General features: G+C 40.4%; 1 protein-coding gene across 3 annotated transcripts in view; it reads left to right on the forward strand.

The window, feature by feature from the left end:
• The first annotated feature begins 3,320 nt into the window (after nt 1–3,320).
• Nucleotides 3,321–19,840, forward strand: part of LOC113580468 (inactive ubiquitin carboxyl-terminal hydrolase 53) — a 34,601-nt gene continuing 18,081 nt past the window's right edge. The window contains exons 1-11 of one of the 3 annotated variants that reach the window (XM_035519809.1): nt 3,321–3,485; nt 3,741–3,857; nt 11,926–12,584; nt 13,462–13,554; nt 13,678–13,812; nt 15,037–15,150; nt 15,691–15,773; nt 15,950–16,034; nt 16,586–16,732; nt 17,981–18,130; nt 19,424–19,592. In XM_035519809.1, coding sequence (XP_035375702.1) covers nt 12,441–12,584; nt 13,462–13,554; nt 13,678–13,812; nt 15,037–15,150; nt 15,691–15,773; nt 15,950–16,034; nt 16,586–16,732; nt 17,981–18,130; nt 19,424–19,592 — 1,120 coding nt within the window. In that variant the 5' untranslated portion in view covers nt 3,321–3,485; nt 3,741–3,857; nt 11,926–12,440. Of the gene's footprint in view, nt 3,486–3,520; nt 3,858–11,925; nt 12,585–13,461; nt 13,555–13,677; nt 13,813–15,036; nt 15,151–15,690; nt 15,774–15,949; nt 16,035–16,585; nt 16,733–17,980; nt 18,131–19,423; nt 19,593–19,840 lie in introns of those variants that run through there. The other 2 variants (XM_035519810.1, XM_035519811.1) reach the window with 2 other exon arrangements.

Raw genomic sequence — 19,840 nt, forward strand, 5'->3', positions numbered from 1 at the left:
TTTCAATATCACCTGGTTCTCATAAAGATGTGTTTTGGGAAACAAGCAAGCTGGGATAACCGCAGACTTACTGTGGTCTGGAGTTCTGATCTAGGCATCTCCTGTTTGGTCTGTCTGACACCAGGTCTCAGCAGTTCTTTGATCATTCCTGAACTATTCTGCACATGGACATTCTGTGCCTCTACCACACCCTTAAACATGATATTAGATATAAGGGTGGTACCAAAAAAATAAAAAGTACACCAGTGTATGGGATTTTGCTGAAAGCATGTGTCTAGTTCCTTACCACCTGTGCTTTCAGTTTATTGTTGAAGAAGTTCATTTGGCACATACAGAGACATAGATTTGAGATCTAAGTAGGGTGGGTGATTACACTTTCCATTATCAAGTCTAAATATGCTAGTCTTGAATGTGATCATTTCCCCCATTTATACAGTATACTGCCTGACTCCAAGTCTATAGTTCCCGACTGCCCGCCTTTACAGGTAATATGTAATTCAAAGGAGCAGCAGTTCTTTTGTTCTTTGCGATAAACCATGCACTTCAAGAATTAATGGCCTAGGGGTGACTGGTCCTTAGTTGGATTCTGAATAGCCACAGCAGGTGGTCAGACACATGAGAAGCAGGAGACTTCAGACAGACTTCCGGTACACCACGCATCCCAAATTGGGTTCAGCTAAAGCAAAAATATCTGTGGTGAGCATGGTGGTGTCGCATTGCTGTGGCAGTTGGCAGCAAGATGTAAGTTATCAGAGTCAGGTGAGCTGTTTTAACACTTTTAAAGCATTTTTGTTCTGAAGCTTCCTAACCTGGCATTTGTCTAGCATGACCAGGTCCAGCTAATTGCTAGTTTTATTTTTACTAACATATTTCAAAAATATTTTTAACTAATATAATCATAAGCAAATGCAAACTTCTTTGCCATTTGTTTAATCTTGCTAGTGAACAGCATTTTCTTCCTCCTGTGGCATTGTATATGAACAAATAGGATTCAGGCTGGGCAATACTGAGTCACAGTCAGAATTCTTCCCTCCTGGTTAAATGGAAACAGTGTCCTCAGGAGGTCAATTCCAGCCTGCTCAGTCACAACCAACTAGATAATAACTTGTCCTCAAGAGGTGGGGTCGATGCAATCCGTATACCTATGTTTTAGTTGGGTGAGCTGCCAAGAAGCTTTAAAGATGTATGTATATATGATATAATGACATTAGAATAGTATTTAATATTAATATTATACAATATTATTACAGCATACTGTCCCAACAAAGCACTGTATTGAAAGACTGTCGTCTAGTTTTACTCAATGTTGCGTCAATGGAAAAAAATTTATTTCTATCTTATCCTAAATGTCACAGCCTGCTTGTCTGCCCCAACTGCCAGTATCAGTGAAAGCATATGTTACTACGGCTACAGGAAACATGCAAGCAAAATACATCACTGTCACCACTTACCAATGTTCCACAAAGAATATAACTGTGACAAAAAAATAAGACATTTAGAAAAAGATGTGTTGCTACAGCTTCCAATGAGCCCCACAGCTGTTCAGAAATATAACTACTAGAACTTTGCATGCGAAGAGTAAGGAAACAGAACCTGCCTCTTAGCAATTCATTAATATCATCCACTTTGAACCAGAGTTACCTACCTAAACAAATAAAAAAGAATAGGTGCAGTCAAAACAATAATAATATGTCATATCATTTGCTGCAGAACTACAGTTTTCTTCCCACAGTCCTAGTCCTTGCAACATGTGACTTTTCGACAACATTACACCTTTGTGGTAACACCTGAGAAGTCTACATACAGGAAGATACTGCTGGTACAGAAACTTCTGGTACAGTCCATATTCCTACAGAACAAACAACAACACCTCTCTCATCTTACTCATCTGTTTCTCAGCTTTTAATCCTTAAAACATCTAACACTGAATAAGGAAAACATGTTGATTACATAACCTTTTAACCTGCCATTCTAGTTTGGAAACGTACATGCATGAACATCTGCAGAAGGTGGCCTATACCATTTCCTATGTGTATGATAGTAGTAAGCTAGTGAAATATTTACAGAATTCTTATATTAGACTGATATACCTCCCACAGATATACAATTAAGCCAATTGTTCACTTATCTCTTGTATGGACATGCCTCATGGTGTTTATAGTCAGAGTTCATCATGTTTAGAGAAAGTAGAGTGATCCCTGCATATCTAGTAGTTCACATAGGGATGGCACACTTTGAATATTGCATTTGCATCTACAATAGGGAAGATTTTGAATACTAATCATTCCATTCCATTTGTGATACAGTATATAGAGACTTATATAAGTGAAGTATAAGGCTTTATAAGGGTACACATGGACTCTTACAATCATATCCTCAATGCAAACAAGTCTCTCCCTCCTTTTCTGTCTCTAACACACTTTCACTTTCTTTCTCTCTCTCTCTCTAACACACAAATGCTGAAACATTCAACTCATGACATAACAAACATGCAGAAAAGTTGTTAAATACTAGTGGAGGAAGTATTATGTATTCCACTGGGACTGTGTCTACAGAGGGAAAATGCATTGTGCCCCCAACTGGCTTCTCAAGTACTTCCTGGTAAAGGCCTGGTCCATTCAGATATCCATTGGCCTCTCACTGAACACACTTCCTTACTTTTTCTTTAAATTAAAACAGCTTAGAGACACACACATAAAGGACAGATCGGGACACTTGCTCTAGTGTAAAAACTATTAGGCCAGGGTCTGTCTATGTAATAGAATCTGTGTATATGTAATTGTTTTAAAATAGTACAAGCTAAACTGTAATTTTGGCTATTTGAAATCACTTATACAGAGGTTTGACTGATTAACCCCTAGACAAACCTTGTAATATAAGCCTTGAATTCAACTGTGTCTCAAGAAAACTAATTAATGTTGAATATTATCTTAATCGTAGAAATAAATCAAACTAAAATAAAACTGATAAAGTTCATATCAGAACATCATATTAAAATTAGCCTCATCATAATTAACATTATCAGAAAAAACTTAAGTGTTTTGAGTATTTCTTTTCCTACATTATTTTATGCACCAAAATTAAACAGCTGCTGTTCGGATAATGTTGACCTTATATCACATCTAGTGGGCGACAGGATTTGTTTTTTTGTTTTTTTTCTTTCTTTCTTTCCTTTTTTGGAACAGTCCGATTTATCATTTTTATTACACAGCTACGTAAACCGCCACAGGCTCACCGAGCAAACTCGGTGCATCAGTCAAACTTGCCAGGAATAGGATCGCTGAACTACACAACCAAGGTATGATGTTTATTACTGAAAATAGTAAAAACGAGTGATCAAAATGCCAAAACAACTCTACCCTTGTAAGCCGTGTCTTATTTGCTTCTGTCTGAGAGTGTGTACTAGACTGCGGTGAAACACAGCTCCGTACGCCAGAGGCGGGGCTCGACCTCAGCGCTGAAACATCACTAATCCAGAAATTCAGGTGCCTGCAGTCAATTCCGACTCACTACTGCCGCACACGAACGGTCTAGATAGTGGTGGTTACACTTGCTACCAGGACGTTGCGATTCAGTGTGACATGTAATGTAAAGTTATAAGGGAAGCAGTGACATCGGAGAAGACTACCATAAGTTACTACTTGAATAAGAAAAAAAATACATTATTTTCTTGGTCATTACTTATCCTAGTAGGTTACATCTTTACGTAGCTTTCGTCTCTTCCGCCTATGACAATTCAGCAGTTGACGCCAAACTCCAGTTGAGAAACACTGTGGATACTTGGGAATTTTCGCTGATAATTTGCTTTGGAAAGAGGACAACTTATTGGAGAGCTGCTGTCATAAGCCCTTCACATGGTGAGTAGTGTATTCTGCGATGACTGTTCGCTTTGTTTTGAGTAAACTTTCATCGCCATTTTTCATTTGCCAATGCGCATGTGACGGAAATCTACCTGATTCAGGTAAAAGGCTTTGTCGGTTTCATAATCCGTGATAATAAAGGTCATTTACTACAGATATGTTATTAAAATAGAGCCAGGTGTTTAGTTTTTGTCTTTTCATTATTTTTCAAATGCATGACTTACGGAAAGGCTACTTCTACTTCTACTCAAATCTAATGTACCCTAATTGAAAAGCAGTGGTAATAGTTTACTCGCGAATGAGATGTTAAAAAGAACACGTGAGAGATTAGGGGACAATATTATGCCGCATATCTCTGGTCCAGTGTTTGCTTTTCTCTCTTCAGTAGGGTTAACAAGGTGCGTATTTCCATGGTGGAGCGAGTTTTGGAGACGGAGAGCACTGATCTAGGCTCTTCTCTATTTTAATTCGACGAATCGCACGTCGACACCCAGCAATCGTTAGATGTACATTGCGTCCAAGAATTTCAAAATGCAGGTCCTTTTTCCTTGTGTTGCAATGGCGCTGTAGTCTTAGTCACAATTACGTCGTCAAATTCTGTTTACACACTGGGCATAAAGTAAATTATAAGTAAATGTTATAAGTCTAGTCCCAAGTTGATAAAATAAAGTCTAACATTAGTAAGTACTGATGTATCTTTTAGGATACTACTGAATAGCTTATTTTTTCTACTAAAATACCGAAATCTAGTCTGGGCAACCAGTGTCAGGGTACGTTATGAAATTAGGATTTTTCCTTAAGTAGGAGAGGGATATAATCCAAACTGTCCAGTGTTTTTTTAATTGACAGATGTTTAACACAGTAAAACGCGTGTCTAAATTTCACACTGTTGGCACAAATAACCTACAGTGCATAGTTGTTTATATAATATTGTTTTTTCTAAAAACAGTTGAATAAATATTTCCACTGTCTGTTCTTCAGTCTTGTGGTAATTGTCTACACAATTAAAATGAGAAGCCTTCATTTAAACATTAAAAATGTGGTATACTTGTGCATTATACTTCAGGTGTATACATATGCATACACCTACATGTGGAAAAAATGGTACAAGCATTTAGTCATTTGCCTGGTTTTGGCTTGCCACAATTTGCCCCCTATCACTTACTAGGATGGATAAGATCCTGGAAGAATATTTTTAAGTTAACTTTAATTTCAGCTCTCTTCCCATTTTCAATACTGGCCAGCAATACAGATCACTTCAACTTAAGCTGTAATCAATTTATCCTTTCTGTAGACAGATATAGAGGAATATTTATATAACTAGAGCTTATAGAGTCATAGTTTTGTTAACCTCAAACATGCATGCTTCTTTCACGGGCTGAACTTCGCCCTGTGTTACAGTACAGAGTAGATGAAAATGTGCAGGCATGTTGAAAAACCGGCTGATGTCTGCCACACCACCACCACTGGATGAGCGATGCTTCTACTGTTTTGACCTCAGCCATGTTTAGTTGTTCCATAGTACTCATCTAGAGCAATGAGAACATGCTTACAGACCCACCCCATCGAACAGCTGCACAATGACTGTTTCCTTGTGGAAATGAATGAAATGGTGTAAGGAGGAGGGGAGGAAGGCTTTTTTTCCTCATTTTTTCTGTGGATTGCTGTGGAAAGTAGAGTGATCATACATGGGTGTTGCAGCTTTTGCTTTGAACGTATTTACCAGTGAGGACATGTGCACGTGCCATTTGAGTGCCTGTCTGTGTTAAAGTTATCAATGATACATCGCCTGTAAGCACTAGGTCTGGGGAGTGACAGAATATGGGATTTTCTCTTTTAATATGGGATACCTAGAGTAAATTATGTTAAGCATTAACTAGTAATCAATGAGACCATCTGTTTCACTCCATTTATATTTATTTATGTCCTACGGATTCATTTGTTAATAAAAGTATTAGAAAAACAGTGTATACATCATAACTAAGGCAGTCTGTATCAGAAAGTATTGAATACATACAAGGTTATTGTAAAAGAAAAACTGAGTAAATGAGCACTGTTAAAAAAGTCATGTAGAGATTGAGAGGAAAGGAAAGTCATTGGCTTTACTGAGGCTCTGGTGTTTATTGACAGGCCTCACAGAAGAGAGGATGCATTTAGGAAGTGGCTTGCCACATTGGGCACTGATATTCTACTTCCTTGAAAATGTTATAGGAAACAGGCAAGGTTTTGCTCTGTGCGCTACCGGTGAGATTATGTGTCTGTGAGAATAGCCATGTATCAGCAATGATGTCTAGATCTGCAAGGGGGTGTGCCTCACAGCTGGGGACTTTGTGATTTGAAGTGTGAGTGAGGGAGAGGGGGAGAGATTTTTTTGTGCACGTGCAAATGCATGACCTGCTCTGTCTGCTGGCCTGAAAATGCTGACCACGTGCGGGAACGCGGAGCGCAGCCGGCAGGAAGCCTACACAGGAAACGGCCGCTACATTGTTGCTGGAAGCCCGAGCCTGCCGCTGCTGTCCACTGGGAATGCCACCTCTCCTTCACCGCTGGTTGAGAGTTTCAGGAGCGTGTCACGTTTCAGACCCACACACTCCCCCTCAAGGCCTAAACATGCTTTTTGTCTTTGTATGGGGAACCAGGGTGTGAAGGAATAGGATGAGGTTGGGTTTTTTTTTTTGTTTTGTTTTGGGGTTTTTTTCCCAAGAGAGCGTTGTGCGATGGTTCCATGTACAATGTAGTTCTACTTCTTAGGATCCTTATGTTAATGTTTTGATGGAATGTAAAAACGTATGTCCTGCTTGATCACATACCGTCTTAAGGGTAGGTTCTAAGATTTCATACCAAACTTGACGTATTAATTATTCATGGCCAAACAAATTCCATACCTTGTATACTGTAATTACTTGCTTCTGACGGGTCCTTCGGTCCTCTTCTGTTTTCCAATTTGCTTTATTTTAGAAGGATGATCTCCCATCACTTCCTTGATGCAAAACAGTGAAACTTTCACTGCCTGAAGGATAGATGATAGATGTGTGTCTTGTGATGCAAATCTTGGTTATTGTTTTTATTATAATTTTAAAAAAATCTTCCATCCTGAGTCATGGATATGTTTTCACTAATCTGTATAGCACTGTGATTTTTGGTCTTTCATTAGTTACAAACTGACACTTGGAAGATTTTTTTTTTTTTTTTAGATCTGGTAATAAGTGAAGTTTGAAGATGTGGTGAAATGTAGTGGACTTCTCTGTCTGTGAAGTTGTTTATTTGGATGTATATTTCTGAGTCATTTGCTCATATGGTTTTAGCATTTGGGCAAAAAAATTTGTTAATGAGGTAGTTCATTAGGATCATGAATCGGATCAGTATGAACTTTTGAGTTGCTTTCAGAAGTGCACACCTGTTAAACTCTAAAAGAATTCTGTTTTTCAGAAGTAGTAAAATGTTACAATGAAGGAACAGATTTACGTGGGATTTCTACCTCTACAGCTTCATCATTGTGACAGCATTTAAATCATAAAAGCAAACTTTATTAATTACATTATTTAGCATGATCACTTCTGGACAGTGGGAATTCTTCTGTATAATGATGAACAGGCTTAATTGACAAGCAGCAGGAAGTGATGTCATATGCATGCTTGACTTTGGTGGGAAGGGTGTGGACAGGTTTGTTTGGGTAATGCGAGGGCTGATATGGTGACCTCATCTGGTCTGGCTGGTCTGAGCTGCTAGAAGTACACCACAGTACTGCATGTTCTGAAGCCTGCATGTTGCTTCAGGGTGGGTACTAGAAAATAAAGAACTGATTTCACGTTCATTGTATTACATTTAAGGTGCTGCACATTGTGTCTGTGGACTTGAATATATGACAAGATAATATTTTTATTTTTATGGCATTTATTTTAACCATTGTGAAATACCAAAAATACTTGTGCAATACTAAACTGGAGTGTTGTATTAAATATGCAGCAGACATTCCAAAAAAAAACAAAAAAACAAATGGATAAAACACTGGAAATATGATGGAATACTTTACTTTAAAATCTAATTGACTCATCAGCTCTAGCAGAGAAAATCTTGTGTGTTCCTAATATTTCATTGAGCATGCTTGATTGACAGCCTGCTATCACAGACTTGCCTGCTATGCTGCTAGATTAAAGTTGAATATAATGGAGCAGTCATAGTGTCGGAATCGTCCAACTATATGTGAATTATTAGCACTGACATTTTGGCACCAGTTTTCAGTGAAGTCTACTCTGGCAAAAGCTTGTAGGGTTTTCCCAACATTGTTAACCCAATTTATATCAGAAAAGTCTGGAAAATTAAATTGGTCGTTTGGGACCGTAATAACAGGACACCTTTTGTACAGTGTGTGCCCAGAAGAGCAATATTAACCCATTAAAATAATAATAATAATAATAATAATAATAATAATAATAATCTACAGTTGAATAACACTTAACTTTCCTTTAAGCACTTATTGATCAGATTTTACAGATAAAGGTAAAGCCTAGAGCTTGAATCGTTGAATTCTCAGTGGTGAGTTGACTACATAATTCAATCTTAACATTCGACATAATCAGAAAAAATGAATCAAAGAGTTTGATCTCCTCCTGTGCCCTGGACGCTGTGCAGGCCATACCCGCCTGCGAGAGGTGTATGCGGAGTTGAGCTCCATGCCTTTCTTATGCACTTGCCACGTTCTTCCCATTCGATCAGGTCAGGGTTGCATTGGACTCGTGGAGCGCAAACCGTGGCTGATAAAACGAGAAGCGCCGCTTTCGCTGTCGGTGCAGTGCTACTTTCCCCACCTGCATGAGGAGGCGCTGCCTGACTAGTGGCTATACTTTTGCCATGAGATGTCCTGCTCACAAAGTGGGGTCACCTCACAAGTGGCCTTTCTTACGGTACATCAAAACTAATTAAGCGATTAGCAATCAAATAGACTAAATAGCCTGCTAAGATGTTAGTGATTTGCCACGTTTTCGATGGGAAGGAAAATGGTTTTTGTCTCTTTGTAACCAATAAGGGCCTGGGTAAGGAAGCATTCGCAGTTTTTACACAACCATCGGAAGCCAAGATCATGGCCTGTTGCCAGTGTAATCTACACTTCTCATATTCATTAGTAATCAAAGTTTGTTGACATTTGTTGCAGGATTTAGGTCAGTGTGCATTGGAAGCTGTACCTTTTGTCTAATAAGCTTTCTCATTTTTGCAGTTTAATGTGTTTATTAACCTCTTGCACACATGTAATATCTGGTAAATGACAGCATGAATATAGTAGCAGGCTGTGTTGACAGGATTGAAAGCCCTAATGGTAGACTCAGATATTTTCTGAATTTGTGTTTCAATCACAATTGATTGCTGCTGTGTAAAACATGAATAAAGAGATGGAACATATGAAGTCACAGTTTGTAAATGGGTATCTTACAGTACATCTCTTTCTAAACTCATGCAGTCTCTCTTAATCCATTTTCACTTAGTTCTACGGCATTGTTATATGGTGAAATTAATAATGCTGTTGGTTCTGTAGCACCTATAGCACACCACTGGAAATGGAATACCTGCTCTCCAGTTTGGAGGTGTATCAGCAGCCTGAACCTTGGAGTCTAATCCCACAGGCAAGAGCGCTCTAGCAACACCAGGCTTAAGTGATCACCTTGGAATGCTGTTGCCATAGCAGGCAGTGGCCATGTTACAAATGTGCAGAGTTTCAGAGTGTCAAAGTGTGGTGGTTGTGGTGGTGAAGGGGGGGGAGGGGTGTTTTTGTTTTTTGGCTTATGGTCAAGTTTCCTATTTATTTTCCCTTCATACTTTAAGAAATGTTGAAATCTCAGTGCAGTGAAAAGATATGGCTGTGGGTTAAATCAGTGAAACTTTTGGTTTTCATTTCTGGCTTGGTTACTTGTGGGAACTTTTTAATTACCACTGAGGCAGAAATGTTGCCGAACTGGTCTTTTTTTGCACCCCTGTACAGACACGCTGAGAACAATTGAGCTGAGCTAGAATGACCTAAATAAACGCCATTTTAATTGCATATGAATTAAAACCCAAACTTACTTTGGAACTACACAGTTTCACTTAAGCTTAAAGGGGTTGCTGCAGGTTTATATTTCTCATACACTTGCAGGAAAATGCCTAATCCTAATGTTCAATAAGATGTTATTTGCTACTGCCATTGATGTTCACCAGATGTCCATTCCACAGTATCAGCCAAGACTTAACCACAAACCAATACTTGTGGATTGCATGGACATGAAGGGAAGTGCCTAAAGTCTACAGAGGACTATTTATCTCTCACAGTTTAAAAGGGCAGCTTGTAAGGGTACATGTCATACCAACATGTGGTGTAAGACAAAAGGTTTGTCAAGTTAACTTAACCTGCCAGACATGATGTTGAACTTTCAGGGGGAAAAAAAAGCAACAGTTCTGCATAGATAAATCTATTTCTAAGCCAATTTAACATGTCTTTTTTTCCCCCACACAGCAGGGTTTAGAAGGATATACCTTATTTGCATTGTTCCCCAGACTTTTACTTGGGTCAATGAGGAATGCAGACCCACTAAAATTCGAGTTCTTTTTTTTATACTCTGACAGTCCACATAGGCCTTAGCCAGCCTGTGGTTTCTTGTTCTTACAATCCTTGACCAAACACAGTATTTTATGTGTATATCTGTGCATGTGCCATGAGCATTCTGGCACACCCTGGATGTTGCTGATGTGTCTTCTGTGGGTGTTTTGATGAAAGTAATTTAAAATGTTCAGAATGTTAGTTCCTAGATATCCGTGTCACAATATATATTTATGTAGTCAGTCATGGGAAAACTCTGAGTGACCAGTAAGATTGAACTAGTCCTCTATAGCCAAACCTCAGTCCTCTCTTGCCACTCTACATTTTGTTAAGGTTTTTGTTTGTTTGTTTGTTTGTTGGAGAAAAAAAAAAATGAAAGGGGAAATCTGGCAACAAGACCCTTGACCCTTGCTCTGCCCATCTGTCTCTTCATGGAGGAACCACAAAGGTTCCATCAAATCTACTGAAAAGGCAAACTGGGGGACGATGACGGTAGTCGAACTGGCTTCAGAGTGGCTTTGTGAAACACTCTACTAGTGGCTTTTATGCACATTTAAACGTGACCAAGATGAGAATGCAAAAACTGGTAGAATGTCAAAGTGGGATATGTAAGGATATGTCTTTGAAATCAGGCCTGCTTTCTAAATCTGCACACTAAGCCGCAATTGTTGCTTGCAGTTGTGTGATACAGTTGTGTGATACTTTACCCACTCTAGCCTGTCCATCCAAATCGCTACATCTGTAGTGCAGAGGTGAGCCCTTTTGTTGTGACCTGAACTGTGTGTGACCCTTAGCCATCTGTGGCCAGGCTGCTCACTGAATGGGAAGGATGATTGGCTGATTCTATACAAAATCATGGGTGCTTAACACCATATAGTGCAGACCTGCTTTTAGGTATCTAAAATACTTCTGGCTATTTGTGAGGATTCAGTATTTTAACATTTTGCCCAGACTGCCTTTTGTTTCTATTAAACAAATGTCACAATTTATGTTCAAGCTATAAGAAATTGGAAGCTCTGCTTATTTAAGATATTTTAATAAGAACAAAATGGTTGTAATTAGATCTTGCAGTTTTGTTTGTTTGTTTGTTTGGTTTTTTACAAGTGGTTGATCTAATTTGGAAGAAACATTGACCTCACTTTCTTTTGAGAAGTTACCGAGATAAGGTTGTGTCATCAAATTAGGTCACATTTTCAGTTGGGAGGGAGGGGGGGGAGAATTTGAATAAATAAACAACTGTTTAAAATTCCTGACCTGTGTCTTGACTTTATTCAGTTTTCCTAACATCACTTGATTTGTAATAATGTCACAGGTATAGAGAGAATCAGGTGGAGCTCTTAGGAGCTCTTAGAAGTAAGAGTATATGGTTAAGTCCTTTGAGTAAAGTGAGTTACTAAGAACTGGTTATAGTTAGAGCTTCCACAATTTATATACGAGTTTGATGTAAACATTCTGTTCAAGCATAATTAACAACTTCTGCTCTCTTCTTTGTTTTAGGTTGGATTTATTTGGCTTCCATTTATGGAGTACTAATGGACCCACATGTGAGACATGGATAACCCTTTTGAAAGGTTATGTGGTTTCTACTTGCTTTCAGTCTGAGTTTTTAAAATATGATCAAAAGCAATAAATGGCCATACATGGCCAAGGACCTCTTAAAACCTCCTAAAAATCAGCTGACTTCATCCTATTCAATAAGGCAATGACAAAACACTCCAGTTCATGACGTGAGTGTCTACTTAATTTTTTTTTTTTTTCCTTTTTGAAACCTCTGTTGTTTTTGACTAGCTGGTGTTACCTTGGAGACAAATTTTAGAATACTCCCAAGAGGCATCTGCCTCATCCCTGAAGCACTTATGGGATTCTCTTCTCATGTTCAGCAACACTGCAGCTTTTGTTTGTGGAATTACATAGCCTCCCTTCAAAGAGGCTCCTAATTCAAGGAAATAACACCCTGCTATTTCAAGAGACCCTCCCTTAGCTAGAAGACATCCTTCCCCACCCAAAGTCCAATGGCATGGGTAAAGTTCTTCAGGAAACCTGGGGGCAATCTCGGCAAAGTGTACCAGCCGGGATCCATGCTGTCCCTCGCCCCCACCAAGGGACTTCTCAATGAGCCAGGCCAGAATAGTTGTTTTCTCAACAGTGCGGTACAGGTATGTGCTTTTGTTTGTTCTTGTCAATATTTTTTAGGCTTCATTTGTCTTTCTATAAAGGTTTTGCCAGGCATTTTGGCACACTTAGTGTTGCCTTTAGTCTCTTCTTGTTTCCACTTCACTAGTTTTGCTGCATCACTTTTAGGAGGTGTCATGTTCCTGAACATTTACTGCATCCTAGCCCCCACCACCACTGACTCAGACTACACTTAGTCATTTCCCCAGTCCATTTGTCTGGGCGGAAGTATTTTTCCTAGTGTGGGCTGGTGGACGTGATATTTGAGCGTCTCTCTCTCTCTCTCTCTTTCTTTATCTTTCATCACCATAACACTGAGGTCATACCAAGAGTATGATTTAGTCTGGTCTGTCTCTTAATTAGTCATAACCTTAAAATGACCTTTCTTGCACAAAAACACACACAAACAACTCCCTGTAAACTCAGCATTGTCATAGACCCTTAAGTCTTATCTGCCAAGGACGAACTGTGAATCACAATCTGGTCTTCAGAAGAGCCTTATGACCAAAGGAAAATATCGTCTGTGAGTTGTCCACTTAAATTATAAGTTTTAACCCTCAGTGCAACCAGGATGAATCCTCGGGATTGTAGCGATAGGTGTATTAGCAGGTGGACTTGCCCTGGGAGAGGACAGTCACTGTTTATAGATCTTCTGCCAGATCTATCAATAAACATCATGTATTGATCTTGACCTTGCATGCGAAGACAAGATTTCCCTAAATAATGTTCTGTTTATTTATTAAGCTCATTACTGAGGTTGGGTGGTGGTGTGCAGGGCTGCTTACCTTTTAAGTGTTGTGCTGCACATTGTGTGGTGAGTAAATTTTAAACGTTGCATCTTTCGCAATGCTTTTTGCATAGGTGCTATGGCATCTTGATATCTTCAGACGGAGTCTACGACAGCTGCCCACTCACTACTGCTTAGGGGAATCCTGCATCTTCTGTGCATTAAAGGTACTCTCTTCAGGGCAACTTTATGGGTCATTTTATCCTAAACCAGGAATTAGGGTCTCAAAAGTCAGTGGATAGTGCAGTAAGGACTTTTCTTTGGGTTGTCATTTGTTTGTTTCCCCGTAGGGAATTTTCTCTCAGTTTCAGTTCAGCAGAGAGCGTGTGCTGCCCTCAGACAACCTGCGACATGCCCTTGCAGAGACTTTCAAGGATGAGCAGCGCTTCCAGCTTGGCTTCATGGATGATGCTGCAGAGTGCTTCGTAAGTGTGTGCGCAATCTCGAAAAAGAAACATGGCAAGCATTTTACAACACTCACACATACATGCTCATGTGAATTGCTGTAGTTAACTAATGATGTGCCTGCACTTAAGCCTAATCCTAAATAGTTATTTAGATTAAATAATTTAGTTTAAATGGTTTAAGACAAATGGAAGCTACATTTTTGTGAAATGTAACCAACCATGTGTCCTCACCAGGCAAAAATGTTCATGTTTTTGCTGTCATCTTGGGAACTTTTGAGCCACCCAAGGAACCCCCCCCCCCCCCAAATTCCCTTCATTCCTACTATATGAATTTGTGTGACTATCACTGTGTCATGAGTTTTGTTCGTCATTGTGATTTGGTTCAGCAACAGCCTTATTAGTCTCGGTGCTGCAACAAGCCTACTCGCCCTCTCTTTTACGTCCGGTGTCTGCCCAAGGAGCCAATACAAGCACGGTCCTCCCGTAGGCCCGTGTAGGGTTTTTTCCTCTGGCAATATAATTGCAGGAAACCTGCTTAGTACGAGGACCTGTGATGGTTTTCTGTGTAGCACAGCAGGACGGAGGAGCAAGCCATCAGCTCAGTAAAGATTAATTCACCATGCTGCTGCCAAACAGCATGGTCAATGATGTCTCTTTATCAGGGCTCCGGTGGGAAGGAGTCTGACCAGTACGCGAGTAAGTCGTTGCTTGCAGGCCACTGGTTTTTACGGCCTCGGGTAGAAATCGCACTTCTCGTGATCTGACATCAGAGTTTTAAAAGGTAAACTCTTCTGGCTGACTGTAGGTGCCTGCCAAAAGAAACCTTCCATCGCAAATTCTGACTTTTGTGTTCTCATGGCTATGTATTTGATTTGATTAGATAGCAAATTTTGGAAAGCTTAGCGAAGCATACCACACCCTGTTAAAGGTGAGGTGGAACTACCAGTGTAAACAGAGCATTTGGTTATGTTTGGTTATGACAGCTCTGTGCAATTTAGCATGGTCTTTCCTGCTATAACAAAGCTGATTCAGAGAATCAGCTCACTAGCAATACGGCTCAACAGCAGTTGTGTGTTGGATGAAGTGTGGTAGAGCAGGGAAAGCTAAACTGTACAGTTCTTGAAATCCATCTCTCTGTTTTTTTCATTATCAAAGTTCTTAGTCATGGTTTTCCTTTTTTGTTTGTTTGTTTTGTAGATCTCTATCTAATATTAATGACTTCTTTTATCACTGTGTCTGAAGGAAAACATTCTACAGCGGATTCACCTTCATATTGTTCCTGACGTCGAAACGGACAACTGTACGTCCAAGACTTGCATCACCCACCAGAAATTTGCCATGACACTTTACGAACAGGTACTTCTTCTTCACTGTTTCTCACTTGCTCACCTGCCCACACAAGCACACACATTTCACACAGGCTATGTAATGGTGAATAGATCACTGTCCTATCTGAGCAGGTTCCAGTTTTTCAAGTGAATGTCTTGCATAGAAACTAGAGATGAAGTCCTGCTTTATGGACCGGGTGCTTTCCCCTAATATCGGTGTGCTTCTAGGTTTGCTCCAGCTAGCTCGGTTAGGTTACTGTGTATTTCACCTGTATATCAATTGCCAGATAGATTTCCTTTTTTGTGTGTGCATTATTCAACATGCAGTGTGTATATCAAGACAATAAGAAATACAATTTAAAAAAACAAACAAACAAAAAAAAAAACCACACACCTACAAAAAGAACCTTTAAAAAAAAACAAAAAAAAAAACACCCGAGTCCCCACCTATAATGGCATACTCTCAGAGGTAATTAGGGTTTAGTTGTTGCCAGGTGACAAATAGCTGAGCTGATGTATGTGTCTGCATGTGTGCATGTGCCTGCACACGTCTGGGCGGGTTCCGCAGTGTGTATGTCGAAGTTGTGGAGCCTCGTCTGACCCTCTGCCTTTTACTGAGCTGGTGCACTATGTTTCCACTACTGCTCTCTGGTAAGCTGGACCCTTCTACAGCCTGTGCTACATAAGATTTCATTTACAATTTAATTTAATTTGTTCTGTTATCACTACCTTGATCACTGATCAACCTAATGTGACTAATTTCTCTCCCTCTCTCTCTCTCTCTCTCTCTCTCTCTCTCTCTCTCTTTGTCTCTCCCTGTTCCTCAGCCAACAATTCTTTGAGAGGAAAGATGAAAGGTTTAGCGAACTGCTCCAGACAGCCAGCACCATTGGAGACCTGCGTAACTGCCCAGTAGGTGCTTGCATACAGAAAATTACTGGATGGCATCATAACATCACATTGCAGCATTGCTATATTGAAGACTGTTAATACATCAGGGAAATGTTCAATGCCTTATCTTTGTAAATGAAAGATTTGGCCCAACTAATAGTTCTTCCAAGGCAATGTACACACACACAAAGGTTTGTTTGTTTTGCAATATTTGTCAGAGACCCAAAGCCCAGTTTAATAGACTGACAAGGGTGGTATGATGAATGAGACCGCTCCTGTCCGATATTAAAAGTAGGAAGTTTGCTTCTTGAACATGGAACTACATTATATAAATTGGAGAATGAAAAGAAATATTACATCAACATTGCATGCTCATACAGGCTCCACTTTCTCTGTTAGCATTGCGGATGTACACTGTAAGTGTTGATCTGCACCATCTTTGTATTTCGTACCAGTCTGGAGAAACATTCTGTGCCCTGGCGGTTTTCAGTGCTAATCTGTATTGGCAAAGTTCCCGAAATAACCCTCAAGCAGGGTTCATTTTCTGCTGCTGTATTGTCCCCCTCCACCAGAGTAACTGTGGCCAGAAGATCAGGATTCGACGAGTGCTGATGAACTCACCGCAGATCGTCACTATCGGTTTCGTGTGGGACGCCGAACAGTCTGACCTCACGGAAGATGTCATCAAGTCACTGGGGCCACACCTCAGCCTCTCAGGGGTGAGGCCATGCCCCACCCACCTGCCTCCAGCTCTGCTCATTCTACCCATTCAGTTACTTCTTTTTGGGGCTACGAATACAAAAGTATTAACGCCAAACAAAATATTCTGAAAGGAAGCTAGTTAAAAGATTTTGCAGTGTCTTTACACGCTTTCTTGACTAATGCAGTAGTCTGATTACACTTATGACATATGGTCAGAAGAGACTGTTGTCAGCAACAACATGGAGCTTGTTTCAGAGAAAAAGAGAGAAAAAACAGATTGTGTATAATACTAAATGTATATATTTTTTTGAATTCAATATTAATTGAATCATCCACTTAATTTTTTTTGGAGGATTCATTCAGTTCTTTTGTTTTTGGTGTTGCCAGTTGGACTAGGTCACTAGGTGAGATCATTGGTGCTGCATGGGTGTGAGGCAGAATAGCTTCGGCAGCCCACCATCACGGTGAACCTGCACTAACAGGCTCCTTCGACGTCACAACACGTTTGTGCATTTTATTTGTTTTTGTGGGAGTCCAACTGGATAGAAGGATGGTTTTGGTGTGCTGGGGCTCATGTGAGAAACTCTGACCTGATCTCCTTTATAAGACTGAGGCTCCGTAACTGCATCAGGGGTGTAAGTGACCCACACTGATGACCAGAGCTCTAGGGTGCACGGTCATCGTGTGTGTGTGTGTGTGTGTGTGTGTGTGTGTGTGTGTGTGTGTGTGTGTGTGTGTGTGTGTGTGTGTGTGTGTGTGTGTGTGTTTGCGCGCGTGTGCTTTTCTCTTTTAGCCTATTTCTCGGTCACTTAGTGAAGTCTGAAGGTACTGCCCCCACCCAAAGAGAATGCAGAAAGCATGCATTGTTCCCAACGCCCCCTTTTCTGGATCTGACCACACTCCAGCAGTGAGTTAGCCTTACAGGGGGCCCACGGGCCACTACAAAGCCCTTGATTCATGCTCCAGCCCTTCATCTGATGGTAAAGGGTGTGCAGGAAAACAACTCTCCCCTCCTGCTCCCTGGCCCATTGTTTCAGACACTGCAGGAGAAAACCAGGGTTTGGGGAAGCGGAGCATGAGGAGAAAGTCACCCTGGCTCATTGTACACTCTGTTGTATCCTTTTTTTGTTTTTTCTCTTTATTGTATAGAAAATGGCTTTAAAATATTTTTTTGGATCAGATAAACAAGGCACAAAGGAGAAATGAGCTGGTAAATCCTGTATTAAACCCTTCATTAAATCCTGTGCTCTCCCTCTCTCCCCTAGCTCTTTTACCAAGTTACGGATGAAAACGCCAAAAAGAGTGATCTGCAGTTAGTTGGAATGATCTGCTACTCCAGCAGACACTACTGTGCCTTCGCATTTCACACAAAGTCTTCCAAATGGGTCTTCTTTGATGATGCCACAGTCAAAGAGGTGGGAGCTCTATGCTTATAGAATAGATGTTAAGGAATATCATTTTTAAAAAATCTGAATGAGAATCCATCTGAATATAAACAAATTGCACTAGACATTGATCCATGCTGTTAATCCAGGCACACACACACGTACTGTATATGCACTACCCACACCTCATTCCCATCTTAACTGACATGCCTTCTTTCAAATTCATGTCGTCTTGTTCAGCAGATTTCATGCACAACCAGTTCTCTCTCAATCTTTGTCCGTAATGCCGATCACCTTCATTCCTGAACCGTGATTACATGATTTATTTATTTATTTATTTTTGTCATAAATTTGTTAATCTAAACACTGTGCTGACATGCAAGCCTTGCTTCCTTAGTAATGGGCTATAGTGCATTATTGTGCGTGCGTGCTTTTTGTGTGTATGCACCGGTGCCGTGATGCTCGAGGCTCCTGGCCCGAGTCCTTCATCAGCTCATCAGCAGTGCAGCACTTGTGCTGCGTGTGCACTCCAGAGCACACAGGGCCGGCCAGCCGATCGCCCACATTAAGATGGATTACCCCTCTCATTCTCTCACACACACACACACCACTACACTGAGCATTGCTAGCCTATGATCAGCTTGTAAACATTTGCTTTTAAAGTAGTAGAGAAGGAATTGGGACGTTCAGTCTCTGAGTAAATTAAATTAGTATTTGGTAATAATGCACCCAGGTGCTTTTAAGCATCTTTTTGTCTGTTTTTTAATATACTATAAAGGCTTAAGTAGTACTTACTTTATGTCGCTGATGTATTCACACAGGCCTCTTGGCTGTTCAAAGAATCCCAGTCCACTGTAAGGGTCCGAGAGTGTGTGTAGTGTTCTTCACTTTCTCTCTCTTAACCTCTTTCTCTCTCTCTCTCTCTCACACACACACACTCACACACACACACACACACACTTGTTTTCTTAATTAAGAAGCCAGGTTCCATCTGTTTGCCTGTGGTGCAAACACACATGTACGTGCTCGCATGCATATAGACAGACAGACACACACACACACAAACCCACCACCTGAACCTTTCTGAGTTATTCAGTGTTTAATCTCAGTAATAATCTTTGCGTGGTAATGGTAATGGCAACATGCCCCTCCTTTTCGTGCCTTCCAGGATGCATTACGTGCTGACTGACTCTGGTTATTACCTATGGCCATTCAGATATTGCCCATAAGGTATAGATTGCCATTAGTAGGACGTTTTATGGTACTAAAGGTGCTAATCTTGCTTTGTTTTTCCCTCTTGCTTATGTTGGTGTTCTTCAATAGGTGGGCACCAGGTGGAAGGATGTGGTCACTAAATGCATCCGAGGACACTTCCAGCCCCTGCTCCTATTCTACTCCAACCCTGAAGGTTGCGCTGTGTCTGTCGACGATCCCTCACGGACAAACAACGCTGCTACCCACACCAAGAGCGCGGTCAATGGGGAAGTCCCAGGTAAAGTATAATCCACTGTGTCACCAGGGCTTCTGTACTGACTAAATACTTAACACTCAGTTTTTTTGATTACCTCACTTCTATACTCACTGGCCACTTATATTTTTGCAATTACAGACAGTAGCACACAGGCTTTCCTGTTCAGTGTGTCACTTATCCTCTACTTCATTCATTACATTTGTTTTTTAAACACTAAGGAGCGCTGCTGACCAGATATTATTTAGGTGGCAGGCCACTATTATTAAAAC

Source organism: Electrophorus electricus, chromosome 19 (assembly GCF_013358815.1).
Source record: "Electrophorus electricus isolate fEleEle1 chromosome 19, fEleEle1.pri, whole genome shotgun sequence".
Classification (NCBI taxonomy): Eukaryota; Metazoa; Chordata; class Actinopteri; order Gymnotiformes; family Gymnotidae; genus Electrophorus; species Electrophorus electricus.